This window comes from Poeciliopsis prolifica, unplaced genomic scaffold (genome assembly GCF_027474105.1).
Source record: "Poeciliopsis prolifica strain line A6 unplaced genomic scaffold, Auburn_PproV2 SCAFFOLD034, whole genome shotgun sequence".
NCBI lineage: Eukaryota > Metazoa > Chordata > Actinopteri > Cyprinodontiformes > Poeciliidae > Poeciliopsis > Poeciliopsis prolifica.
The window spans coordinates 1,468,045-1,495,000 of record NW_026562409.1 but is presented as its reverse complement, the minus strand read 5'-3'; the positions used below and the strand labels follow the sequence as shown (position 1 = coordinate 1,495,000).

Genomic DNA, 26,956 nt, shown 5'->3' with positions numbered 1-26,956 from the left:
CCGCCTTTATCTCTGGTTGCCATGGTGATTCCCGCCCTTTATCTGGTCAAGCACTTTTCAGTAGGGAGAAAAATACACTTTAAAAACGGTCATAAATACTTGCTGTGTAAAAACTATCGGTAGTATGGGTTTTTTTCTCAACTGTGAATGTGATTTATTTACTGTAACAAATGTTGATGTTTAGTGTATTAACAAGCACAAAGACTCAGAGAAAATTTAGCTAATTTGTCCACAACAGGATGTAAAACCATCCTGAAGTGCTGAGTTTGTGGAAACTAAGACAGACACTGGAGAAAATAAAATGCTTCTTTTCTGATGCACATTGTACTTTTGAAGGGGAAATGGGAGCAGAACAGAAGTTTAGATGATAGGTAAAACCTAAACTATTAAAGCCTTTATGTTTGTGTTATAAACAAATGAATTCATTCTTTAATCTCTGAAATATGACAGCAGACCTTCAGCTTCACACCGTCTGAAAAGTTTCACATCATCTCAGCGCTCCTGTCCTGCAGCTCCACGCCCTCTACTGTCCACAGAACAACACAAACGGGCCTGGGCCGGGCCTGGGCCGGGCCTGGGCCTGGGCCGGGCCGGGCCGGGCCGCCGGAGACAAACATTTCCCTTTTCAGGGTTGGATTTCAGTTACAGACCTGCTGCACTGCAAAAACACACAATCCTACTACGTAACGTTTGATTTAGTTTGCAGTACAAATATCTTAGTGTCCTTGAAATAAGACAAATTAACGTACAAGCAGCTTTTTAGCAAGATAAAGCAGCTTGTTTGAAGTCCATGATTTATTGATATTGATGAAAAATGACGATATCCAATCAGATTATTTAAATTTTAACTGGAGAAAACTGTCTTCCTGTAAGTGAAATAATATGTACTGCTACATATTATTTCACATTTTTGTGCCTTTATATTCAGACTCTGAGTCAACATTTAGTTTTGCTTTAAATTTCTCCAGATTGTTTTCATGAAGCTGGGGAATCCTCACAGAACAAATATTAATTATTCACAGATGATGGACACTTCTGCTTATACCGGATTTGATCTAAATGTATAAATGCACACCACACCTTTCAGACTTTGTGTTGTTCTGTTTATAAAAGTCCCAACAAATCCCACTGAGGCTTGTAGTTAATGTGACAGAATGTTTTGAAGTGCAGCATAGAGTTGGAATAAATGTTTTTGATCTTATTTGTGTTTAATTCAGAGAATGAACCAAAGTTTTTAATATCGCAAGTTTTCCCGTTGAGTCTGAACCAGAACTTTTGATCCGTCCAGAAATCGGTTATTACTTGTAAAACTTTAAGTGAGAGAAGAAGAAATCTGCAGTTCCAGGATCGAAGCTTCTCTAAAGAAAATGTTTTATTCTACTGTATGTTTACTAACACAGGATGAATGTGATGTTTTGTTTTTTATGCTCATTGCTGCTTATGATGTTTCTGAGAAAAGCAATAAAACTCATGCCTGACAGAAACATCTTTATTTTAGTCTTGATTCACTTTAAAATCTTCCAAACGAGCTGAAGTAGCAGATTTAGTAGAAAAAGTTGCCATTTTACATTAAATTGAGGTATTTTAAAATAAAACAATTGTTTTTCCTCCCCCATAACTTTTTATAAAAATTAGCATCTCATGTACTCTATTATCATATGACCCAAAATCATTGACAGAAACCACTTATTTACTTTACATTTTAAGTTTATAAAGTATTAATTTCTGCTTAAGTTCTACTAATTGTGTCATCTGCATCCCCATTACTGCAAAACAAAAACACACTCGGCTCCACTAAAACACTTAAATGTTTATTTCCAATAAATTTAGGTAATTCATAAATAATCAGAAAATATCTTGATTTGCTTTCTTTACCAACCCATAAATATATTATGGAATATTTCAAATCTTTTTCTCATTTTGCATGACATTTTTTTAACTCCGGTTAGAATAATTTCTATTTTCTAAACACCAATGCTGACATAAATCCACATTATCTTGAAATGAAAAGTGTATAAATATATTTTAATAATAAAGGAGGCGTGGGGTCGTTTCACTCGTCAGGGCAGCAGGGGTGCGCCTCATCGCGTTCATCCGGGGAGCTTGTGGGAGGAGACGGGGAGGGCGGTTCCTCTTCCTGCTGATCCAGAGAGTTGTCTTTGGCCCGCCGGGTCGCGCCGCCGCTCAGACCCGAGGCGCTTCTGATCCCGCCGCCGCCGCCGCAGCTGATCCGAGTAGCGCTGAAAGCCGAATCCCCTCCGCCACGCCTGCGAGGCGCCGCGCACATCAGCAGGAAGAGAGAAGAAGATGAAGCACAGGAAGAGAAAGGTTAAAGCGCCCTGAAGCAGAGGGAAGTGGAGGAAGTTAATGCTCTTTTTGTTTCCAGGTTTAAGGAGAGATCAGTAATGTCTGAAGGAAGCAGAGAAACAGGAGCAGCGAGACGTGAGAGGCAGAAAATGAAAATTTAATTCACAAATTATCTGAAATGATCAAACTTCAAACCCTTTAAGAGACAAAACAAAAACATTCGTCTGTACAGATATTCATCTGAAAATATTTAATTTGACCCAAATAAATTTGTGTTTAGTTTCTTTTCTCTTGTTTCAGTTTGTTTAAATTTAAGGAAATGTGTTAATACTTCAAATTTAAAAAAACTTAAAAAACTAAATTGTCAGTTTTCTGGTATTTAAACAGAAATAAGTGGTAATCCTAACTGACATGAAGAGTTATTAGCAAGGGCGGCTCTAGAAAATTCATATAAAGTTGGCCAGACCAACCAAAAATATGGAATTATATAATATCATGGTTAGTGATGACAAAATTAATAAATACAACATAAAATATATATCTGTCCTAATTAAAATGCATTATTCACAAAATACATTACATAATTGAATACATCAACAAATAAATATATCATGAAAATATGAAATATATAAACATCCTATGAAATAAAGAAATCTACTTTTTTTAATAAAGAATTTAAATAGTGAAATTTACTTTTAAAGATACCTTTTATGTAGAGAAATATTTACAGTTATTTCATTTCATTTTCATGATTCATGTTATGAAATAATTGGAAGTGACATTCTGGGGGCCATGGCCCTCTCTGGCCCCCACTTGGTGTCGCCTCTGGTTATCAGTCAACATGTCAGACTGTTAGTTGGCTGTGACCTTGTGGGTGACCTTGTACCTCAGTTTGCTCCTGAGCGCCGCCACCTCCCTGCTGAGGGCGTCGTTGGCCTCGCCCGCCTCGTCCAGCTCGCGCTGCAGCTTCCTGCGGGCGGCCGCCACGCGCTGCGCCTCCTCCTCCGCCTCCTCCAGCTGCAGCTTCAGCTGCTTCACCCGGACGCCGCTCTTCTCCATCTGTCATCGGGACGGACCGGAGCAAACCGAGGTTAAACAGGGATCGGACCGGGACAGGCGTTTGGGCGGGGCTCTGAAGGTTGCCCTGGTTACCTGTTCCTTGTATTGCTGCGCCTGCTTCCTCTCGTCCTCGATCTGGACGCTCAGGTCCTTCAGCTTCTTCTCCTTCTGCCGCAGGTTCTTGGCGGCGGCCTGACGCTCCCTGAAAGTTTTCACAGCGCTGCGAAGTTAGCTTCAGGTTGGATGTTCGCATCGCCTTGCTCATAGTTTAACTCTCTGCTGCCCCCTATGGAGCGCAATCAGGGAGCTTGGAAAAAATAAAGTAAAAGTAAAATAGAAACTGAAAAAAGACTCAATAATACTTTTTACATTCATTAGATTTTGAGGGTTTTTTTTCAGATTAAAATTGTTAAATTACTTTCTTTTTTAAGTTTTCATTTCTTTGTTGTATTTTATTTAGCGCCAAAGAATTGGGGGAATACATCGTGTACCTTCATGTATGTGACCATTTGACACCGGCGGTACCTGCTCTCAGCCTCCAGCTGCTCCTCGGCCTCCCTCAGCTTGGCCTCCAGGGCGGCGCTAGCGGCCTTCAGCCTGGAGCGGCTCTGGCTCTCCGCCTCCTGCAGTTTGGCCTTCAGCTCCCGGTTCTGCCTCTCCAGCTGCTGCCGGCTTCCCTCTCTGCACTGAGACGACGCCCTCTCCGCCGCCAGCTCCGCCCCCAGCTGCTCCACCTGGAAAACAAAACCGGCGGGTCAGGCGGCGGGTCAGGCAGCGGGTCAGGCGGCGCCCGCGTCGCCTGACAGTGGAGGGATCGGCGGGGGCGGCTCTACCAGCTGCTGGCTCTTCCTCAGACGCTCCGTCAGGTTCTCCATGTTGGCCTGCTCCTCCTCCAACTCCTCCTCCAGCTGACACAGCTTCGTCTCCAAGCGGCGCTTTTCGTCCGACTGCATCGACCTGAGAGGGACAGGAAGTGACACGTGGAGGTGAGAATGACCATGGGCGGTCCTGGCCTGGTTGGGCTCCACAAGGGCATAAACTGACCTCCCAGAGGAGTTGCTGGCCAGCTCCTCGGACACCTCGTCCCTCTCCGTCTCCGCCTGCTTCCTGCCTCTCTCCGCCGCGGCCAGCAGCTGGACGGACCAGGAGGACACGTCATGAACCCGTCCATAAAACCAGTTCATACAGGAACCGGTTTAAACAAGAACCAATTTAAACAGGAACCGGTTTAAACAGGAACCGGTTTAAACAGGAACCGGTTTAAACAGGAACCGGTTTAAACAGGAACCGGTTTAAACAGGAAGTTGCTTCTGGTCATTTTCTGGACCTCGTGCAGCTGGAGGATTTCCGCCTCCGCCATCTTGGCTCTGCGCTCTGACTCCCTGGCTGAGGACAGCGCCTCCTTCTGGGCGGCTCTGGAGTCGTCCAGCTCCCTCTGGAGGTCCTTCATCTGCCCCTGAGAGCAGAGCGCCCATCATCATCATCACTGGATGAACGAGTGAATCCATGTTCTTGTGCAGAAGCGAGCGGCGGCTGCAGACCTGGACTTTGCGGAGCTGCTTCTGTGCCTCGTCGCGCCCCCTGCTGGTGGCGTCCAGATGCTCCTCCATGTCCCTCAGCTCACCTTCAAGCTTCTTCCTGGCGCCGGACGCCTGACCTCGCTGCTTCCTCTCCTCTTCAAGCTCCGCCTCCAGCTCCCGCACCTGAACAGGTAAAATCACACCCAGCAAAATTCATGTTTATTTATCCCAACATTGTATTCATCAGCCAGTTTGAAGTGAAGATGAGGAAGAAAGATCAGAAGAGAACACTACAAATGTTCAGTGAAAAATAAAATAAAATTTTTTTTGTATTAAACAAAGTATTTAAAATGATATATATACCTATATATTAATAAAAAGTAATATAATAATAAAAAATTACCCTTAAATAAAATAACTGTTTTTAATTATGTACTGCGATTATTTCAACAATCATGATTAATTTGATTTATCACCAAGAAAATATTAGTTATAACTTAAAATGTAATTTATTTATTGTAACTAATATTTTCTAGCAAAAGAAAAATACTGTCTACTAATTTGTAATTATGTTTTTGATTAATAAATGCACAACAAAAGGAACTTAAATTGATTTTTTCAAACAGAATTTAAAAAGGTGAAAGTTAAAATGTCATGTGAGAAATCCTTAGTTAAATAAAATCAAAGACAAATAAGTTTTTTTTCTATTAAATACAAAAAGCACCAGTATGTATTTTTGTACAGTTTGAATTAATTTTCCCAGCAAATGGTCATTTTAAAAATCTGTTTATTCCAGTTAATTGATAACTAAAATTAGTTGAGATTAATCTGATTAATTACCTATAAAATGTTAAAATGAATAAAATAAGCAGTTTAAGGGTCATGAAGTCACGCTGGACGCTCCGACCTGACGGAGGAGCTGCTTCCTCTTCTCCTCGCCCATCTCGTCTCGGGCCTGCAGCTCGCGCTCGTGCTGCGCCCGCAGCGCCTGGGTGTTGACCTCCAGACGCAGCTTGGCGTCCTCCGCCACCTGCAGCTCGTCCTCCAGCTCCTCCATCTGCGTCCTCATCTCCTCCACGAAGGCCTCCAGCCCGCGCTTGGCCTTCTCCAGCTCGTGAACCTGGCGTAGGGTCAGAGGTCAGCTCCACCCGCTTCACCCGGGTCGACGTTTCTTGCGGGTTTCCGTCTTACGCTCTTCCCTGCGTCGTCCTTGGAGCTGATGAGGTCCTCCATGTCGGCCCGCAGGGCCTTGGCGGCCTTCTCGGCCTCCTCCAGGACGGCCTGCCTCTCCTCCAGCGCCCGGCTCAGGGCCAGCACCCGGGTCTCCTTCTCCCTCGCCTCCGCCTCCGCCCGGTCGCGCTCCTCCGCAAACCGGGCCGACACCGAGCGCTCCTCGGCCAGCATCTGCAGGACAGCAGAGACCCACGACAACAACAGTTTTCTGGTTTCACTGCAGGAGAACGGAAACAGTTTAAAGTCCAAATCACTTCATTTCAGGTCAATTCAAGGTCAGGAAGATCCTTAAAGGGCCGGCGGCAGCAGAATGAGGATAAAATAATAAACTGGTAACCTGATGCAGTGTTAGGACCGTACTAAGAGAAACACTTCAAATGTAAAATTATGAGGATAAAGTCATAATATGTCGTAATATTTTATAAAATTATAAAATGATAGTATCACAAGAGTAAAGTCATAACTTTATTTTTGTACGGGTTGAAATAAAACAAGAATAAATTATTAATACAACATTGTAATTTTTTTCTTCTATGTATTAAGTTTTCTTATTATCTTGTTTCTTTTAAAAGATCATGTAATATTTGCAGCCAATTCTTATGTATCTGGACTGAAGGTCTGGTAGGATTGCAGAGTTTGACCCCTGACCTGATCAAACTTCTTCTGCTTCTTCTCCAGGTTGGAGACGAGCTGCCGCTGGGCGTCCAGGTGCATCAGGACGTCCTCCAGCTCCTGCTGCAGCCGGCCGCGGCTCTTCTCCAGCTTGTCGTAGGCCGCCGCCTTCTCCTCGTACTCGCCGTGCGCGGCCTCCAGGTCGCGCTGCAGCCGCTTCTTCCCCTCCTCCAGCAGCTCCACCGCCGCTGACGTCTCCTCCAGCTTCTTCCTGTGGTCAGAAAGCTGGAAGGCAGTTAGGAGAGAGTTAAGAAAAGCAGGTTGGGAATAAAAACATGCTTTTGACTGTGGCATAAATATTTAGCCAGAAAACATCAGATCTTGTGCGAAAGCATAAAAATATTATCTCTGTTTAACATAGTTTCCTGGAATCCAATGGATCTCAGACAAAGAAAAAAATCTGTAGTAAATTTTTTAAAACATTTTTCTACCTTTAATGTGACACATAGACACAAAACTCAACTGAAAAAAACTAAAAATGCATAAAAAGATTTGAAAACCTGGTTGCATAAATTTTATTTCCCATTAGACCAAAAGTTTGTTCGTCTTTCACTGCAAAAACACAAAATCTCACCAAGTCTCGATCTTAGTAAACTTGAAATAAGACAAAATTAACTTCAAAGTAACTCTGTAAGTAATAAGAGTTTGTTTTAGGTAAATAATTATGTCACACATAAAAAAAAAACCTTTTTCCCGTCTTATAAGTGAAATAATTGGTACTTTTTTTAACTTGTGTCAGGTTGTTCATTTGTGTGGATAGATATATAAATTGAGCACAATAGAATAAAGTTATTAAAGCGTCAGAAAACATAGATTTTGACTCATGTTTAGCAAGTTTTTGGATATATTGATGAATTATTGGTGTTAAGTCTGTTTTACCAAATAAACACACAAAGTGATTACAGTTTTCTGTCTGAGTTTTTATTAAAAGTTACTTTTATGGATATTAAATGGAGTTTTGTGGCGTTAAAGCCCAAAATGACTAAAAATGTTTCTGTTTTCCCAGATATCCAGATTCATAACAAACAAAACCTGATTCTTACAGCCCCCGTTCTCCTCACATCCTTTCTGCATCTGATTCTTAGTGTCAGATATTTACCTTTTACTGCTCTCCTTTCTCCTGGACAGGAATGTCAGTTTGTGTCACTGACCTGCATGTTGAGGCTGGACAGCTGTCTTTCTACGGCGCGTTTGGCCTCCGCCTCCTCCTCCAGCTGCTCCATCAGGCCGTTCCTGTCCTCCTCCATCTGACGCAGCCGTCCAGACAGATTCAGCTTCTGTCGGGTTTCCTCAGACAGGAGCTCCTGGAGGGAAGGAAGGTGGGCTCACAGTCAGTGGTTTTGGAGCAGCTGTGTTCACATCGTCAGGCGAGTGTTTCACCTGGGCGTCCTGGAGCTGAGAGGACAGACTGGAGACGTCTTTACTCAGCTTGATGTTCTTCCCCTCAGCTTCGTTCAGCAGGCCGCTCATGCTTTCCAGCTCCATCTAACAGAGCAGAACTCTTTTTATAGCACAAAAACCTCAAAGTAAAAATAATGCTAAGCCTTAAAGAACATCATGAGTAATATATTTGTAAATGAGCAAGGTTCATTGCTAGGATTAATATGCACTTGTTCCCACTGGCACAGGTTAGAGGGAGGAGTAAGATTAGCTACGCAGACGATACACAGCTCTACGTTATGGCGTCACCAGTGGATGTGCCAAAACGTCCTCCAGCTGAACAGAAACTGAAGTTTTTATCTGTGGACCTAAAGAGGACCAGTCTCTTTAGGTCAACATACAGCTTCAGTCAAAAACTAGAGATCAGGCTGAACTCTGACCTTCTATCACCTGAGGAACATTTCCAGGATTTAATGACTAATGTCCCAAAAGATCGAGAAACTCATCCATGCATTTATCTTTGGTTGCATTGATTACTGCAACAGGTCTGCCTAAAAAAATCAATCAGATCCAGAACGCTGCTGCTGGTGTTCTGACTAAAACCAGGAAGATGGAGAACAGCACCTGGTTCTGCAGTCCTTCCACTGAGAGTTCAGAAACTGTTCATTTATAAATCACTGAGCAGTTTAGCACCACAGTAAGTTAACTTCACCACTAAGCTTAAGCTGGAGACATTTCTGTAGCTCCATCATACAGACAGGAGCATTTTGTAAATCGTAGATGTTTTGACTCACATTCAGCTTCGATACTCTCTCCCCGAGTTCATTCCTCTGCCGCTCACTTTCGTTGAACCGGGAGTTTAAATCGTTCAGCTGAGCCTCCACCTTCTTCTTCTTGTGCTCCAGGTCTTGCTTTGAGCTGGCGAGGGATCTTAACTCGCCGCTCAAGTCTGCCGACTCTTTCTCCAGAGCTTGTTTGGCTTTCTCCAGACTGGCCCTCACCTGGAAGGAAGGAGACGGAGCCAAATGAAAAACCTTCATGGGATAAAAAGTTTATTTTGAGACGCGATCCGACCTTTTTGGCTTGTTCCAGCTGCTCGGTCAGCTCCTCCACAGCCTGACTGTGTTTCTGACGAAGTTCTTGGACCTGGGCCTCGTGGCTCCGCCCCTCGTCTTCCATAGCTTTCTTCAGCGTTGCCACTTCCTGCTCTCGTTTTGCTCTAACAATATGAAACACAAGATGTCACCATGAAGAAGAAAACAGCAACAAGAATGGAAAAAACTGGCACAGAAATGACCCTCTATGCAGATGATGCTACGCTTTACTTAAATTATCTAAGAAAAAGAGTTTACATTTTTAACAAATACAAACAAACTCAGTAAATCAAGACTCTGTTGGTGAGTGCAGCCTGTGGGTTATTATGGGATGTGATGGTTTTCACAGACCGTAGCTCCTGTTGAGCAGCGGTGGTATCCAAGCTGTCCTCCAGCTCGGAGCGCAGTGCATTCAGCTCCTCTCCGAGGTCCCGTCGCGCGGCCTCCGCCTTCCCCCGTGCCGCCCTCTCTGCCTCCAGATCCTCCTGCAGCTCCGACAGCAACGCTTCCAACTCACGAACTTTCTTAACCAGCGATGCGCGCTGGTTGCTCTCCTCCTCCAAGCTGTCAACAGAGAAATGATTCATTAGGGTGGATTTACGGTGCAGTAGGACCACATCATATTAGTCGATTCTGATGCTAGTTTTGGTCTCACCGGGTCTGTGTAGCCTGGAGCTCCTCCTCTTTAGCCGCTAACTGAGCTCGTAGCTCGGCCAGCTGCGCCTGCAGGTCGGCGTATTGCTCCTGCAGGTCGGCCAGCTCTGCATCCACCTTCTTCTTTGCCTTCTCCACATCCTGACGAGCCTTCTCCTCCTTTTTCATACGAACTGCAGTCAAAAAGCCGAAGCAATCACCACTGGGCATTTGTGTTTCTTCAGGCTGAATTATGTAAATAACGATGAAACTGCTACATGGGAAAGTTTCAGGTTTGCTGGTTTATTGGTTACTTCATGTTTCCACTGTGTGATTTTGGTTTTATGCATTTCTCAGGTGTGACGGTTTCAGATAGGTAAAAAAGTGGTTTGTATGGAGCAACATAACAGGCAAAACAAACAGACTGGTTTTTGTGATTCCACCATTTTCTGCCTTTTTTAGGGAACTTACTTTTTGGATTGGGACTTAAAGCCATCAGCAGGTGGAAATTATTCAGGAAGTGTGTGTTTTGTTTTTCCTCGACTCCATGGGACTCCGTTAACGCTATCAAATTTGTCCTACAGATATTTTTACATTTCCCCACCAAACGTTTTAGAAAATGTCTAAAAATCAAGCTGCACATTTTGATTAATGATTTTTCCAACTCTGGGATGAGCTGCAAGCTGAAAATCATGACAAAAATAAGGAGTAATAATAATCAATAATCAGTGCTGCCTCACCTTCCAGGTCGGAGATCATGGACTCATGTTTGGCCTTGAGTTTGGTCAGATTCTTTGACTTCTCCTCCTCCTCTGCCAGGTTGGAGCTCATGTCAGCCAAGCGCTCCTCCAGAAGCTTTCGCTCCTGAAAACATCGACAGAAAGTCAGAAGGAAAACATCCTGAAACTGTAGATTTTTCTTAAAAATGTGTCCTTCTGTTACCTTCTGCAGCTTGTTGTTCTGATCCTCCAGTAGCATGACGTCCTCCTCCATCTTCTTCACTTTCCCCTCCACCGCCGTTTTCTCCATCTGGAGCTTCTGCTGAGCATCTTCCTGCCCTGCGATGTGCGCCTCCATCAGCTGAACGACACAAAGCGACAGCAGTCAGTCTAAGAACAAAAGATCGATCATAAATCCCACTTTTAACCTCAAAAGACCATCAGCGTCTTTTTTAAAGTAGACAAAAGGACACGTATTTTATTTTTGTAATTTTCAAACAGATTAAGCGTAAAATACACATAAATATCAACATATGAATAAATGAACTGAACATTTAACTGCACTGTATTAAACAGAATTAAATGAAACTGAACTGATTTGAATGAACTGAGATAAATTGATTTGACTTGATCTGATTCAGTGTGATAAAACTGGACCGATTTAAACCAAACTAAGTTGAACTGAGATAAACTGAATAGAAAGAACTGATACAACCTGAACTGAATTTATCTGAGCTGAAACTTGGACAGAACCAAGTCGAACTGAATGAATTGGGTCAAGGACTGGTGGTGAATTCAACAGAACTGAACTAAACAGAACTGAACTGAACTACATTGGAAGGAAATGAACAGAGCTAAACTGAACTGACTACAATTGAATTTAGTTGTTTTATTTTACATGATTCTTTCATTAAAACATTTGTTTCCATTGTTAATATTGTTCAATAACTGTAAGGAGTCGCCACAGTAGCCAGTTTGAAACCTTTTCTCATTGTTTTCCTGAGCTGAATAAAGTTAGGAGAACCTGCAGCTGCTGCTCCATGTCCTTCTTCTCCTGCTGCAGGGCGACGCTGCGCTCCTCCTCCTCCTCCAGCCGCGCCTCCATCTCGTGCAGCACCTCCTCCAGCTCCTGCTTCTTGGCCTCCAGACGCGCGCGCATCTCCTCCGCCTCGGCGTACAGCTCCGTCTCGGCCTGCAGCTTCAGCTCCAGCTGCGTTCGCTCCTCAGCCAGCTGCAACCACAAGCCTCCATCTTTAACCATGTCACTGCTTCCACGGTTGCTTTAGTAATCGATTATTTTGACGATTAATTGGTTAATCAAAGAAAAATGACCATGTTCTCCAGTTTTTATTTATTCAAAACGAACCTACAAGTAACTTTTCTGCAAATGAAGGATTGGATTAAAAAAGACTAAGGTAGGCCTGTGGCAACAATTATTTTAGAAATAGATTATTCTGATGGTTAATCGATTATTCTGGCGATTAATTGATTACCCTGACATTTAATCGAACAAAAAAATTGGCACATTCTGCAAACTTTTCATTCACCTCTGTAGCCTTTTTGCACAATATTAGAAATTCATTAAAAGGTGCAAATAATTCAATTCCTTTTTTAAAAACAAAAATAAACATTTTATTGCCTAAAATGCAACAGCAGAATTCCTTTAATGAACACTTGGTCATTTGTAGCAAAGGACACATCCGAAGCTAAAAACGTATTGCCTGCTAATCGGTTAGATTAATGTTTAATCAGTTAATTAATGATTAACTGATTACTACATTATGCGATGATTTTGTTAATAATCAATTTGTTTCATTCCAAATTGCTTCTCCAGATAAAATGGGTAAATGTTGCGTCTGACTCACCTGAGTGTGTTTCTGGGAGATTTCCTTCAGCTCAGCTTCAGTCTTAGCCGCCACCTCGCGCACCGCCTTTAGCTCCTCCTCCTTTTGGCCCATTTCCTCTTCCTGTCTGGTCACCTGCAGCAGCGGCTTCACCTGGTTCACACATTGATCTGGTTAAGGTTAAAGGTCAGGATGCATGTAGGATTTGGATCACGCCTGACATCCAGTTCGGACCTTGGTGAACAGCCTCCACCACTGCCAGTTCTTCAGTTTGAGGTAACAAGCGCAGTTCCTCTGGATGACCTTCATGGCCATCAGCTGCTGCTGACGTTTACTAAACGCTCTGAAAAAAACAAATCGTCACTCATTGGTTCACTGACGACTTCAGGCCCATGTTCCCTGAAATGACTCCGCTCACTTTCGCCCCAGAAAGCCTCGCGCTTGCGCCTGGAAGGCGATGATGACGACGGTCAGCTTGAGGTCTCGTTCTTCCTCCAGCTGAGCCAGAACTCCCGTCCTGAAGAACATTTTACTCTGACCAATGCGGTACAGGTTCGGGTCCAGATCCAGGTGCTTCACCTGAGGAATGGAGGCGAGAGGGATTAAGAATAAAGATCAGATTTTAATTAACTTCAATCTTCAAAAACCTGATTAATCGATAAAACTGATTTATGCTCAGATTGAGGATATCTAAGATCTTGTTCTTTACACCTGTTTCAATAATACATTTCAAAATAAAAGCTCACCATCAGACAGCAGGCCTGCTTTCCATCCATGAAGCCCTTCGGGATGGCGTTGGCAGCCAGAATCTCATACCTGCACACAGGTGAGGACATTTACTTCCACAAACTGCCTGGCCAGGAACAACAGCCACCACCTGAAGTTAATCGCGCAAATAGGACTGAAGTTTTTAAACCTCAGCTGACGCCATGAGGAGCTTCTCTTCAGAGGAAAGAAATCCTGGTTGTTAAATAAGGATCAGCTCATCGGCATCAAGCAGAGAAAACATTTTAATGGTTGTTTCAACTGTTTTGTTTATTTTGCATTTTTTAAATGTTTTCCAGTTCCAGCGTTAATTTTTTTTTTTATCTTTGAGTGGATATTCTTGCTCTAATAAGCCATTATTATATTAGTTGAAAATATTCTTCAAATAATATGATCATTTATTGCAATAATTACTGGAATAATGTATTGGCTCAAATTTTCATCTAAATGTTCTACTAGAAATGCTCCCTCACCTCTGTCTGAACTCCTGGAAAACGATGCGGTTTGGAAATCCCTGCCTGCAGATCCGAATCCCCTCCAGCACGCCGTTACACCTGAGCTGCTCCAGAACCAGGTGGGAGTCCATCTTCCCGGCCTGCAGAGCCGCAGCAGCAGCCAGTGAGATCACAGAAAAGCCGCGCCGGCCGCTTGCAGCAAGAGAAAAGTGGTGCTCACCCTCTTCTCGTGGTTGGGGATGATGCAGCGGACGAAGTTGGGCTGCGTGTTGTGCAGCGTGGTCATCAGCTTCCCCAGAGACTCCTTGTACAGCTGACCCACCGTGCGAAACATCCCCTTCTTGGACTTGGTAGAGCTGGGAACAGAACTCTCCGACATCTTGGTGATGGTGTCGAGGCCCACCACTCGGTCCACTGCAGGGCGATGATACAGAACGGTGCTACCGTGGCATCGGAGAGCGTCTACACTTGTCTGAATGAGTGCGATCGGAGGACTCACCGTCTTTCCAGAGGTCCTGGATGAAGCCGCTGGAGGAGTTGTTGAGCAGAGCCGTCACGTTGTCATTCAGAGGATCCATGTTCTTAGTCAGCCAGTTGGCTGCGTTGTAATCCACCTGGAGGGAGAAAGAAAGCAGAAAACCTACCAGAAAGTCGTTCTCAAAAGTGGCTCTGAGCTCTTGTTTATTAATAATTTGTGGTGTGTAGGTATAATTCCTCATGATCTCTCAAAGTTGTCTTTATCAATAGTTGACCAAACTTTCTGAGAGTTTTCCTGAAACTTCTGCTGCTTTCTCACCAATGTCAGTATGGCTGAGTGCTAGTGCCAGGCTAGGAAAAGAAATGTGTTCATTTTGAAAATAAAGTTGTAATTATGTAAAACTAAAGAAATAATATTACCAGAATGAAGTTGTAATTACAAGAATTTAAAAAAATGCTGAAATCGATGAAACATCAGCAGAATCTCATGTTTTTTCGTGCAAAAATGGTCAGAAACATTGAATTTATGTGATGCTAACTTCCGCCTACAGGTGGCAGTATTTCCTACTTCCACTCAAAGGTTGCATAAACAAGGTACTTTCCATCTTTTACTGGATTTTTTAAATGGTCAAAGATGGACCGTTTGTCACTGAAGAAACGGCGACAGAAGAATCTGAAGGTCATTTTGACACTTTAAATTATAGTCACTAAATCAAAAGAAAATTTCCATCTCAGGCTGTTTCAGTTACCTTTCCAGCGTAGTGAAGCACCGAGAACATCAGCTTATCCTTGTGTTGTTTGGGTTTGGAGAACTTCACGTGACCCGTGTGGGTGTTCAGGAGTTTGTCCACGAACGACTGATCTGTGGCTTTTGGGAACCAGCACTCCTCATCCAGCAGCGCCAGGATGCCTGGAGGATTGTTCTAGAAAACCACTAGGAAGGTGAAAACCTGCAGAATACCATGGGGTCTTTGGACCACCGGGGTCATTTTGACCGCCATGCTTGCAGGAGCGCTCACCGGCCTCTCGATGAGCTCGATGCAGGGCTGCAGGTCCAGGCCGAAGTCGATGAAGTTCCACTCGATGCCCTCCCTCTTGTACTCCTCCTGCTCCAGGATGAACATGGTGTGGTTGAAGAGCTGCTGCAGACGCTCGTTTGTGTAGTTGATGCAGAGTTGCTCGAACGAGTTGTCCTACAGGACGAGAGACTTTGCCAGTCAGACAACAGATGGAAACCCAGTGAAACCAACCGACCAGAGGAAGTTCTTCATGGAGGATTCACCTCAAAGATCTCAAAGCCAGCGATGTCCAGGATTCCCAGGAAGGAGGACGACTGTCTCTTGCTCTTGTCCAGTGTCTTGTTGACTCTGGCGAGGATCCAGCGGAACAAGCGGTCGTACATGGCCTTGGCCAATGCCTCCACTGCAAAATCAGCCTGAAGACGGTTTTAAGAAAATTTTGAAGAAATGACCTCTTGTTCTCCCATGAACAGATTAGGGTAGGTCCATGTTCTAAATAAAACATGTTGATAATTTTTTTTCAGAAAATCAATCTGAGAAAATGGGATTTTAATCCAGTCAGTTCTGCCCATTTTGAGCTGTTTTACATCGACTTGTCACTTTAAATTTGAATAAGATGCTGCCAGCCAAGCTCCCCCAACTCAATGTTTACACTCACAAGTGAAAAAGGCTGTGAACAGATGTGCAATTATATATATCTGTATATCTTTGAAAAGCAGAAGTGGAACCTCCTGCACAAGCAACAAGAATGCAACAAGTAGCTTCTGGATGGTAAGTCAACAACAAAAAACTTGTCTTTTCCAGCAGCCATTGTACAGCGCATACAGCGGTAAAACCAGCTGACCAAACATGCTGGAGCTCAGCTTAGGTTGCTGGGTAACACAGTGTGACTTAACAATCGGAAGGTTTTTGAAACGGCTCATTTTCTAGACACCAAAAAACATGAACACATTGCTAAAAACTCTAGTGTTTTTAGAAGCAGTTGAGACCCAAACAGAAGTCGGTTCCCTTTAAGCGATGGGTGAACAGTGAGTACCTGCTGCTTGGTCTGGGCCTTCTGCACCACCTCCCGCCCCACCTTGATTCTGGGCGTCAGGATGGCGCGGGTGAAGTCGGTCACGTTGATGCCCTGCAGGTGGCACACCTTCTGAGCCGCTGAAACGGGAGAGGGGGTCAGAGAAACTGCGGCGCCTCCTCGCGGAGCCTTGTCGCAGTGTTACCATGATTACCAGTGTTGTCTGGCATGGTGGCCTGCTCGCTGTTCCTCTCCTTCTCCAACTTGATGTTTCCCAGCTGGAGGACAGTGGAGACCACCTTCAGCATCCCTGCAAAACAAGATGGCCGACAATTTACAGCTTATAACATCCATCCATCCGTCCGTCCGTCCGTCCGTCCGTCCATCCATCCATCCATCCATCCATCCATCCATCCGTCCATCCGTCCGTCCATGTCTGCTCATACCCAATCTCTCCTCCTCTGTGAAGCCCATGATCTCCATCGCTTCCAGAGTCTCGTCAAAAAGCTCGTCATCCTGCTGACCGGGAATCTCCACATGTCCCGCCACCAGGAAACGGTAGCTGCTGAAGCCCTCCAGCAGCAGCTCCTCTGCAGCAACACAAACTCACACAGTTATCATCCAGACAAACACTGTGGCACTGATCTGAAGAACAGGAGGAAGTTTCCTTCAAGCCCCAAAGCTTGCTACTTTCTCACCCCTCATCTTGTCTTTGGCTCCGGCCACCATGTAGTAGAAGATGTGGAAGGCTCTCTCTGTGTTGGCCTGACGAATGCAGCGCGACTTCTCCAGCAGGTCTGTTCAGATCGGCTGGAGTTAAGCAGGAAACCTTTATGGTGGCTGATTTAGGAAAAGGAAGGCGGAAAAACTTTGCTGGATAAGGATACAGGTGTCAATGTTCGCCCCAACGAGGAAACCGGTCACATCAAAGTTTAGTTTGATGAATTTCCCCTGTGGAAGGACAGCAGCCATGTCACTCTTCACTCTGGTTCCATGAATTTCTCTTAAGTTGAAGCAAAAACGGAGTCCACCTCTGGGAGTGCTGGCTTTATTTATCAGGACAACAAGTGTAATTTTGTTTTTCACCTGAGTGAAGTTGATCACCTTCTGATCTGACTATGTTGGTGCCAAATGTTTGTGCTGCTTTGTGTCGCTATCATTTTAAAGCTCTTTCTAAAACTGGTGGACCACCAGGGGGCGTTAGTGCTGCTGTTTACCTCACAGTTTGACACACAGTCATGAGAGATGTCTTTTGTTTCTTAAGACGTAGCTTGCTTATAATGCTCTGCACAGATCAACAGTTATTTTTATTGAATTTAAAATTATTCAATCAGTGATATAAATATAAATAACTACAATCTATAAAAATGTTCGGATAGTTTTACATTAAAGATGCAGAATTGGATTTTGTTTCTGTCAAAGCAACTCAAGTCTGTTTTTCTTTTATTATACTCCTAAATTACAAATGAGTCTAAAATGTTATTAATGCACACAACACTAACAGTAAATAACAATTTGTTTTTGATTTCCATGTGTTTTTTAAAGCTAAGTGGTCTGACTGTGAGTGTTTGTTAAATAGGTAAAAATGAACTGAATAATAAAAACTATGATTAAATGGTGAGCAAAACATACAAATCTGGAGGAGTTGTCGTTCTTGATGGTCTTGGCGTTTCCAAAAGCCTCCAGGATGGGATTAGCCTGCAGCAGCTGCTTCTCTAGCTCCCCCTGCAGGCCAGAAGCAGGTAGGACATTATTTAATGAACTACTGTTGTTCCTTAAACAAACAACAGGAATCAATGAAACTGGATTTTTACTCACATAGGCCAGAGATCCTGACTGCTGCTGCTGGAAGAATCAGAAAAACAAGTCATTAAAAATGAAGGACTATTCTTTAAGCTTATGAAGCCGCCGAGCAGAAATCAGGCTTCAGTCAGAAAACCCACGAGTGTAACTTTCAGTTATCATTATGGAGGATTTATGAGGTAATATGGACTCCTTTGTTTTTGTCATTATTTGTCATTCAGAAGGATGCAGAAGGAAACCAAAAAGCCCAGCAGGAGGAAGAAAACAGCATCAGTCTGTTCTCACCTTGGCCACAGCTGCTGCAACTGACTCCTGTCACATACAGTGAAATAGATGCTTTATTACAGATTCATGCTTTCACAGAACAAAGGGAAACATCTAAAGGTGGATTTCAGTCAGAAAATGTTGGGACATGAAACGCATCATGGTAGAGTGAGAATTTAATGCAGAGCAATTTATGGATGACAGTTAACCTCACATGCCTGTTTCTGGATCCGTAAGCTGCACATCCTGGGAAAAACATGGCCGCTCTAAGCCAGGCTCTACGGAGCTAAATTAGGGCCATAAAGTTTGATCAAACAAAATTTAAAACTAAAAGATAGCTGAGAACTGAAAAAAGCCTCCCGTTTTATTCAAACCACTTTAAAACAAAAAATATAAAATTGAGAAATAATTTTAAAACTGAAAAAATTTTATCTGAAAAATTTTAAATTGACAAAAACTTTTTCCCAGAAAAAAAAAATTAAATTGAAGAAAAACTGTAACTAAATCAACAAGAAATCTAAAATCAAAAAAACTCAAAGGATCTGCTTTTTAAAATGAATTTTCTCATTTCTCGGTTATTCCTACTCACAGGGTTGACGTCTTTCTTGCCTTTATGTGACGAGGCGACGACAGCCAGGTACTGAATCACCTTTTTGGTGTTTTCTGTCTTGCCGGCTCCGGACTCGCCACTAATTGGAAAAATATTTCACTTTTTAAGAAGCAGCAAAACGCCAATTATTTGTTCATCCTCATTTCTTTTACAAAACTCCTGTTCTTTTCCAAGTTTCTCTTTTCTTTATTATGTCTGAACACATTTTGTTGGATGATAAATTCTGGCAAAAGTTAGTGCGATAAATGATAATGTTGTTTTAAAACCATTATAAAGTAATGTAATAACAATATAAGAAAACATTCTCTAAGATCAATCAACTTTAAATTCTAATCAACATTTAACACTGGAACATTTTAAATATCCAAAATAAATAAACAAAACAACAGAAACAACAAATAAAATTAATTATGAAGTCTCTGGGAACAAAACTGTCCTTCAAAAAAGCTCTATTTGAAACACCAGAATGAAGACTTTTACCACCTAGTTTTTGGTAGAAAGAGAGAAACGATAAATTATACGACTAATTGATTTATTGCTTATTAGGACAGCCAAAATATAGTTCCATGACTCACAGGATTAAAAAACATTTAAATTAAAGGGTAAGCTCTTCCTTTCCTCCTGAAAGTGACGGTTTGTGGTGTGTTTTGACTCACGTGCAGAGAATCGACTGATCCTCACGATCTGTGGAGAGACAGAGAGGGAATCAGGGAAGTTTAGCTAAAATCCTGAACTCTGAGGTGGACCTCTTTTAGTTCTGATCTAAATTTAGCAGGTGGTTCTGTCGCTGCGATCTGGGCCGACTAATCCATGTATGGCCGTTCTGGGGCTGAATGGAAATTTGGGAGGTAGTTTGAGGTCGGCACGCTCCGAGGCTTCAGTCTCCTCGCTCATCTGCAAGCTCAGCTCGTCTGCTAGAAGATGTTCTGTCAGGAATAACTCCAGTGTTCATAAACACAGTCAAACACTGAAGATCAGGATTTTACATATTCACAGGTGTACGGAAGCCCCTACAGACAAAATTATCAAAAGTTTCACCAAGTATGTCTGTGTAGTTTCTAGTGCAAATATCTGAGAACATTTGAAATAAGACAAAACTGACTTATAAGTAACTTTTCAGAAAAACATAGGAGCTTGTTTAGAATCATTAATTCCTTAATATTGGTTAAAAAGTACTAGATCCATTTATAAAATAAAAAACACTAAATGTCTTGTTATAAGTAAAATAATCTGGCAATGGAGCTAGCAGTTTTTAATCAGTAATAAGGAATTATTGCCTCAAATCAAGGTCCTATATCTTGCTGAAAAGTTACTTTTAGTTAGTTTTGTCTTTTATCAAGTGCACTGAGATATTTGCACTAGAAACTGGTCAAAAAATACTTTGCAAAATTTTGTGCTTTAGCTTCAACTACATTGCAGTTTTACTTTTCTTGTTAAACTCTGAAATGTAACGTTTTTATACCGATGGCAGTTTGCCAACTTCACATCAAAACAATTTTATTTTTTATTACAATGTTAGCCTCATATGAGCAAAATACAGTATGAGAATGACTCCTGCAGCAATGTGTCCTGAAATGCCACACAGCAATGAAGAAGCCATCACTCCAACAGAGACATAGGCATCATGTTTGGAGTTCTGGTGAAACTAAAATTGAAGGCCATATAGACCAAAAGAATGGGTCAAAACGTTGGTAAGAATATTGTATACAAATATAAATACATGCAGGAAAATATTACGGAGCAGAAACTTTCCAGTAATTGTTACACAGAGATATTTTTTGAAACAGAACTTTTTGTGGAGTCGGGGCTTACCCTGCAGCATGTTCCTGTAGGCGTTGTCCGTGATGGAGTAGATGTGCGGCGGCACCTCGTGGCGTTTCTTGCCCTTGTACATCTCGATGATCTTTTCTGAGTATATTGGCAGCATTTTGTAGGGATTCACCACCACACAGAACAGACCCGAGTACGTCTGTGGAGGAAAGAAGCCACAGTTACTTTAAAACCAGGATAAAGTCACTTTTTTACCTGCATTGTGTTAAAATATTCTCCTGTTTGTCTAAATATGACCTGGAAAGTAATTTAATCACTGACACAGGATGGGTAAACACAGGATTATCAGTCCTGTTTCTGTTCACCTTGTTAGTTCTCCAACAAGGACTTCAAGGCTAAAACACCTACTGATATTTTTTACAGGATTTTTATAAAACTGAAAAGGAAAAACAAAGTATTAGCTGTTGAATCTGCCAGAAAATCCTCAGTCCAGAAAGAAAGATTAGCAGCTAATCCTTGAGACTTAAATCTGGATTAAAACCGAACTTCACTGCTTTTTATGGCTGTAATGTTTCTAGTGACTTTAACATTTATAGTTTTGATAAAGTTTTGGTCTGTTCAGCTCTGGAAGTAAAAGATTAACCCAAAAACTGTGAATGTTAGCATGCCAAAAGCCTTAGCATGAAAGAAGAAAAACGCTGACATGTGTTTTTTCTAAAGCATTAGCTGTGTTTTATTTGTTGTTCTTTGATTTAATTTTACTGGGTATCATAACTTTTTTACATTGTAGAAACCATAGCGAGATACAAGTCAGTTTTAGTATGTTGAATAAGTTAGATAGTAATAAAGTAAGCACTGATGTTACTTTAGCATTGATAAGCTTTTCATTTATTCATTTGATAGGGAAAGATAAGTTTCAACAATAAACATGTTTTTATAGCCGTCACTAATTTGGGATGCCTGTCCCTGCAAGGGCTTTTAAGTAAACAATCGCTAACATCAACTTTAGCATGCTAACTAAGCTGTTATGATGTCATTTTCAAGATGGAAATATTAACTAAAATACCAGCAGATGTTGCATTTATGAGAAAATTGAGATTCTCCACCAACCCAAACCTAAAAATCCAATATGGCTGCCATTAATTTAATTCTGTTATTTGTGCAGCGTTTATTCACAGCAAACGTCAACTGGAGGCACTAACAGCACCTTCAGCTCAATTTGTTATTAAAATTAGGTGAAAAACTTTTCAGTCTCATGACACCCAGCAGACTGCATCGAGTCGTTGACTGGAAGCTTTCGCTGCTGGATGCAGCAACAGGAAACAATCATTTGTGTTGATGTTGACTTTAAGGAAATCCCTTATAATCAAGCATGCATGTGTAAGGGACAGTAGAGAGGAAAAACTCCCCCTTTAACAGGAAGAAACCTCCAGCAGAACCAGAACCAGAATCTGAACCTGGTGCAGTACAAGCGGCCATCTTCCATGACCGACTGAGGTTTGAACACAAACACAAAAATGTGTAGACTAGTCAAAATTTGAATTTGAGTCAAATTCAATATAACAAATATAACATATTACATATAACAATTATAATAATTTTAAATAACAAATTCAAAATATCGTCATCCAAAACGTTGATCAAGTGAATAAATACTTTGTTTGAATCCAAACAATGTAGAGAAGAACTTTGTAAATACTCTGGTAATGCTAGCAGTAGCTAGCCTGGGCACAACATTTAGCAAACTAACTGATTTCTAAAGAATAAACAAAACGACGGTTAGGTTAGTTTAAAGTCATTTCAACATCTGAGATTCAGTTTTCTGGTGAAAATGGAGGCTAACATTAGCATGCTAACGTGAAAACTGGCCGTGGGAAGTTAACTGCTCAACTGTTTAGCCCAATCAGCGCTAGCATGGTATTAGCACAGATTTGAAAAAGCAAAAGCGCAGCTCCATCTTTTACAGTGTCACCGGATACAGTGGGTAGGAATTACAGGTCGAGTTTAAACAGCAAAACAAGCGATAAGATGGCGGCGTTCCTCACGTAGATCAGGCTGGAGAAGTATCTCTCTCGCAGGTTCTGCAGGACGGACGCTTCGTTGAGGAACGTGAGCGCAGCCATGTCCTCCACCTTGCTGAACTTGGGCGGGTTCATCTTCTGGATGTCATCTTTGTTCACCGTCATCTTCTGTCCGTTGGAGAGCTCCACCAGAACCTGCAGGACGGGAGGGAGAGTCCAAACTCAGAGCCGCTCTGCTGGCTCTGCTGCTGGCTCTGCTCCAGAGACAAACTCAGAAACAACATTGTTTGTGTATTACTGAAATGTGAAGAGCTTTGTGGGAACTTCCAGACTCAATGTAAAATTATGTCTGAACTTTCATGAATTGATTATTACATTTTAATGTCCAGGTGAAAAACGAGCTGCTTATCAGATATTTTGATTAAATTTTGGTTCTTTTAGATAAAAAGATATAAAATCACATCGAAAATATATTACAAAGTATTGTTGTTCTAGTTCAGTGCAGGTATCCTAGTACTCTAATAATAAGACAAAGCTAACATATTAGTAACTTTTCAGCAAGATATTTATGCTCAGTTTAAGTAAAGACTTGCTTTATATTGATGAAAAAGTACCAGTACTGGCATGTTGTTTTACTTTTAACATGGAAAAAATGTTTCTGATATAAGTGAAATAATCTGCCAATGGAACTAGTTCTTTCTAATCAATATTAAGGGATTCTTTTTATTAAATAATCTCATATATTTTGATGAAAAGCTACTTGCAAACTAGTTTTGTCTTATTTAAAGTGAACTAAAACATTTCAACTGAAACATTAGGTTTTGCAGTGCTGATAAAATTTATTTACCAGATAAATAAATTTACCAGATTTATCTGGTAAATAAATCTGTTTTATACGTTATACGTTTTATACAATTGAGAAAGAATCAAGAACAGAAGATAATCTATCAATAATTCAGATGGGCTTAGAAAAGGAGGACTGATTTTATTATTTAACCAACTGAATGTTCGGCAAATATTGATCTAAAAACATGGTTGGTTTTATTTCATGAAACCACCTTAATTATAAACCAAAAGAGGTTTTTCCATGCAGAATATCTCCCAAAACCTTTAAGTTTATAATTGATCAGTTCTGGTCAGACCATTAGAATAGCAAGGCAGCCTTACTCGTTTATGTTTTCCGCATAATCATCACGGTTCTTCAGAATCTGGTCAAGAATAAGCATGTAGACAAACTAAAAAGACAGGGAGTGATCCCTGAGGAATGCCAAGGAGGTAAATAATCTGCACCTGTTCTCCCTTCTCCTCCTTGATGCTTGCGGGTTCGAATCCCTCCCTCTCTGATGGGATCCACACCATCTTCTTGGCCGCCCAGTCGGCCTGGGCCACGCCGCTGTTACGAAAGTCGTTTTCCAAGAAAAGGAACTTGCTGTCGTCCGTAGAGAGGTCGGCCATGTTGGCAGGGTCAGTGGGGGTGGCGGCCTTCACTGGAGATTCAGAGATGGAGGAGCTGATGTTGGGGTTGGTGTCGGTTTCTAGAGTAGTGGTTGGGGTTGATGTTTCCTCTAACTGCTTGACCTTTGACCTGCTGATGTCACAGGAGTAAAACATCAACACATTTAGTAAATTTGAGAACTTAAAGACAGGAAATAATAGTTTGATTTAGGCCCTTCTCTTGATGGTTTATGGGACAGCTGGGTTTTTATCCAAGTTTGGGAACCCAGCTCTATTTTTGATTAAAACTTCAGTTTGCGTATTTTATAAAAAATATGGTCTTTGTTGTTTTTTTTTACACATTTGTTAAAACTGTCACCATGTCATGACAGAATGTTATGAGACAAATAATCTGTGAAAAGATTGATTAACTTCACGTCCTCCCTGAGCTGCTACTGCCGTCAGGAGAAATGCATCGCTCCAGACTAAAGACAACCAATCAGAGCCAAGAGGAGGGTCTTAGTGCTGTCAATCAATCTCATGTACTCGCTGCTAAATCTGTAGCATGCTAATTAACTTTAGCTTTCACAACTGCAGCGTAACAGAGAAAGGGGGGGAGTGATTGACAGCGCTAAGACCTGCCTCCTGGCTCTGATTGGTTGTTTTTAGTTAGCACTGGGAGAAGGCAGAGGAACTACATTTTTCAGCTTCATACCAAATTGTCATGGTACAGTGACAGTTTCAACAAATATGTATTAAATCTGTATTAAAATACATATTTTGTATGAATCAGATATAATACTACACTCTAAAATGATGTGTTTTCATCAGCTGTAAACAGAAAATCATTATACATTGCAAAAACACAATATCATACCCAGTATTTTTTATAGTTTCTTGTGCAAATATTTTAGTAAACTTGAAATGAGACAAAATCAACTTAAAAGAGACAAAATACAAGAGATTGTTTTAAGTAAATAATTTTTTTAATTTTTATTAAAAACTACTATTCCCTCTGGCAGATTATTTCACTCATAACTTTAAAAAATGTTTTGTGATAAGTGAAATAATCTGCCAATGTAACTAGCACTTTTTCATAAATATTAATAAATTATTAACTTAAAACAAGCTTCTACAAATATCTTGCTAAAAATTATTTGTAATTTTTAGCCTGTGTATTATTTCAAGTGTATTAAAATAGACAAAAATTACTTGGCAAAATTTTGTGTTTTTGCAGTGTAAAGCTTGAAAAATCTGAATTAATCCATATAATGTGTTAAGCAAGCTGCTAAAGTGAATTAACTTTTCAATAATATTCTAATTTACTGAATAAGGAAATACTGTAGGGATTAATCTGAGAACAGAAAATTCAAGAATGTTCTTATGAGTAAAATTAATATTTTTATCAACCAGTTTTATAGATTCTTATACCATAATAAATCTTTACAGGCCAGTCCCAATGACAGATTTTATTGCAATAAACAATAATATTGTTTTGAGACAATTTCCATGTAATGTCATGGTGATTCCATAATAATGCAGAAACTAATAAGCTTAAAATTCTAATAAACATTTAACACTGGAACTGGAAGACATTTTAAATATCCAAAAAAAAAAAAAAAAACCCAACAGAAACAACAAATAAAATGAATTATAAAGTCTGAAAACAAAATTGTCCTTCAAAAACAGACTGGAGATTTTTATCATCCAGTTTTTGGTAGAAATAGAAAAACAATAAATTATAAAAATTTAAATTATTGAGCTCATTTATTATGCGATTAATTGACTTATTGCAACAGGCCCAGTGCTCAACAAAGAAAATAACAGAAAAGTTATCACAGTGACACTAAACACTCAAATGAAGTAATTCAAACAGGAAGTTAGATATTTTTCTTACAGGGATACAAACATTTTTTTAAAAAGATCCAAACATCAAAAGTTCTGAAGCTTTTCTTGTAGCTACAAGCTTTTATAAAACCTGATTAAACACATAAAAACTCTTCAATAAAATATTAGCTCATCATTTCTGACTCCAACCTGCTGCATGCCAACAGATCCACCTGGTTTCAGAGAGCTGCCCCACTTATTGCTGCTGCTGATAACAACCTGGGAACTTTTCCCTGCTTTGCATCGAGCTACTTACTCACTTATCCTGAGCTGCAGGTCACAGTGCTTCTCTGACCTCCCATTGAACAACAGGTAATAAAACATGAAAAGCAGCACACAGATAGTCAAACAGCAGAGCTGCCATGCTGGAATGCCCATGTTTGGCTAACCTGCTGCTCCTGGTAGCCTAGTAGCCCCAACTGGGATGCAGAGAAGAAACTTATCTGGCATTTCACCTTATAAGGTGCAGCAGCTCCTGAGTCCAGCCAAGCTTGGCGTTTACACCAAAATGGTGACATGTTAGGATGTACTCATGTGTGGCAACAGCTGCATAGCGAGCAAGAATAAATGCAGCATCTTTAATGTGGATTTTTCTCCCAGGAAGACTCTAAACAGGAAAAACTAACTGCTTTTAAATTCATTTTAAACAAAATTAAATTTACAAATCTAACAGAAGATAAACTTTCCGCTGCCGTTACTGCATTTCTTTGACTTGCACAATCATAACTTTACTATTAAAATAAGTGAATGAGAATAGAAGCAGAGAGTTAGTTTCATGCTGTTCTTACTTACGCCTCTGTGCTTCAGTCCTCAGTGCAGGATGCTGCAGCCTGAACTCCAGGGAAATGAGAAGATCATGTCAGGTGAAAGAAGTGATGCAGATGATGTCGCTCTTCCTCCTCCTCTCAGCAACACCTGGGTGGAGCGCCGCGCCTCCACCTTCTTTTGCCCACAGCTGGTGGATCACCATCAAGC

General features: G+C 41.3%; 1 protein-coding gene across 3 annotated transcripts; it reads right to left on the bottom strand.

Moving 5' to 3' along the window:
• Window positions 1-1,350: 1,350 nt before the first annotated feature.
• Window positions 1,351-26,877, bottom strand: LOC129373749 (myosin-11-like). 3 transcript variants are annotated; one of them, XM_055051823.1, is made up of 44 exons: window positions 26,774-26,876; window positions 23,951-24,248; window positions 22,685-22,855; window positions 20,682-20,838; window positions 19,526-19,553; window positions 18,849-18,948; window positions 18,281-18,307; window positions 18,011-18,037; window positions 17,825-17,917; window positions 17,080-17,143; window positions 16,891-16,989; window positions 16,639-16,782; window positions 16,407-16,502; window positions 16,214-16,332; window positions 15,441-15,593; window positions 15,178-15,351; window positions 14,908-15,081; window positions 14,181-14,295; window positions 13,902-14,095; window positions 13,700-13,821; window positions 13,208-13,277; window positions 12,880-13,040; window positions 12,696-12,804; window positions 12,483-12,614; window positions 11,642-11,848; window positions 10,841-10,978; window positions 10,639-10,762; window positions 9,921-10,092; window positions 9,617-9,829; window positions 9,246-9,390; window positions 8,966-9,172; window positions 8,172-8,276; window positions 7,943-8,095; window positions 6,768-7,016; window positions 6,078-6,290; window positions 5,794-6,006; window positions 4,908-5,069; window positions 4,694-4,822; window positions 4,411-4,499; window positions 4,200-4,323; window positions 3,892-4,100; window positions 3,460-3,568; window positions 3,194-3,366; window positions 1,351-2,267 (listed from the first exon to the last, which is right to left on the bottom strand). In XM_055051823.1, exons 2-44 carry the CDS (start codon window positions 24,113-24,115, stop codon window positions 2,054-2,056), a joined length of 6,042 nt encoding a protein of 2,013 aa, XP_054907798.1. In that variant the 5' UTR covers window positions 24,116-24,248; window positions 26,774-26,876; the 3' UTR covers window positions 1,351-2,053. The 3 variants fall into 3 exon arrangements, with proteins under 3 accessions (XP_054907798.1, XP_054907799.1, XP_054907800.1); XM_055051824.1 differs by lacking the exon at window positions 18,281-18,307 and having other exon boundaries at window positions 18,011-18,034; XM_055051825.1 differs by lacking the exons at window positions 1,351-2,267; window positions 3,194-3,366; window positions 3,460-3,568 and adding an exon at window positions 3,575-3,673 and having other exon boundaries at window positions 26,774-26,877.
• Between the last annotated feature and the right edge of the window lie 79 nt (window positions 26,878-26,956).

Bases quoted from the DNA above. Each gene is read 5' to 3' on its own strand.
- LOC129373749 (XM_055051823.1), bottom strand. From the start codon at position 24,115: ATGGCCGACCTCTCTACGGACGACAGCAAGTTCCTTTTCTTGGAAAAC. The intron at 14,096-14,180 runs GTGAGTCCTCCG...ATCGCCCTGCAG, and splicing joins CCAGGACCTCTGGAAAGACG to TGGACCGAGTGGTGGGCCTC. The intron at 9,391-9,616 runs GTCTGTGAAAAC...TCATATTGTTAG, and splicing joins GCTGCTCAACAGGAGCTACG to AGCAAAACGAGAGCAGGAAG.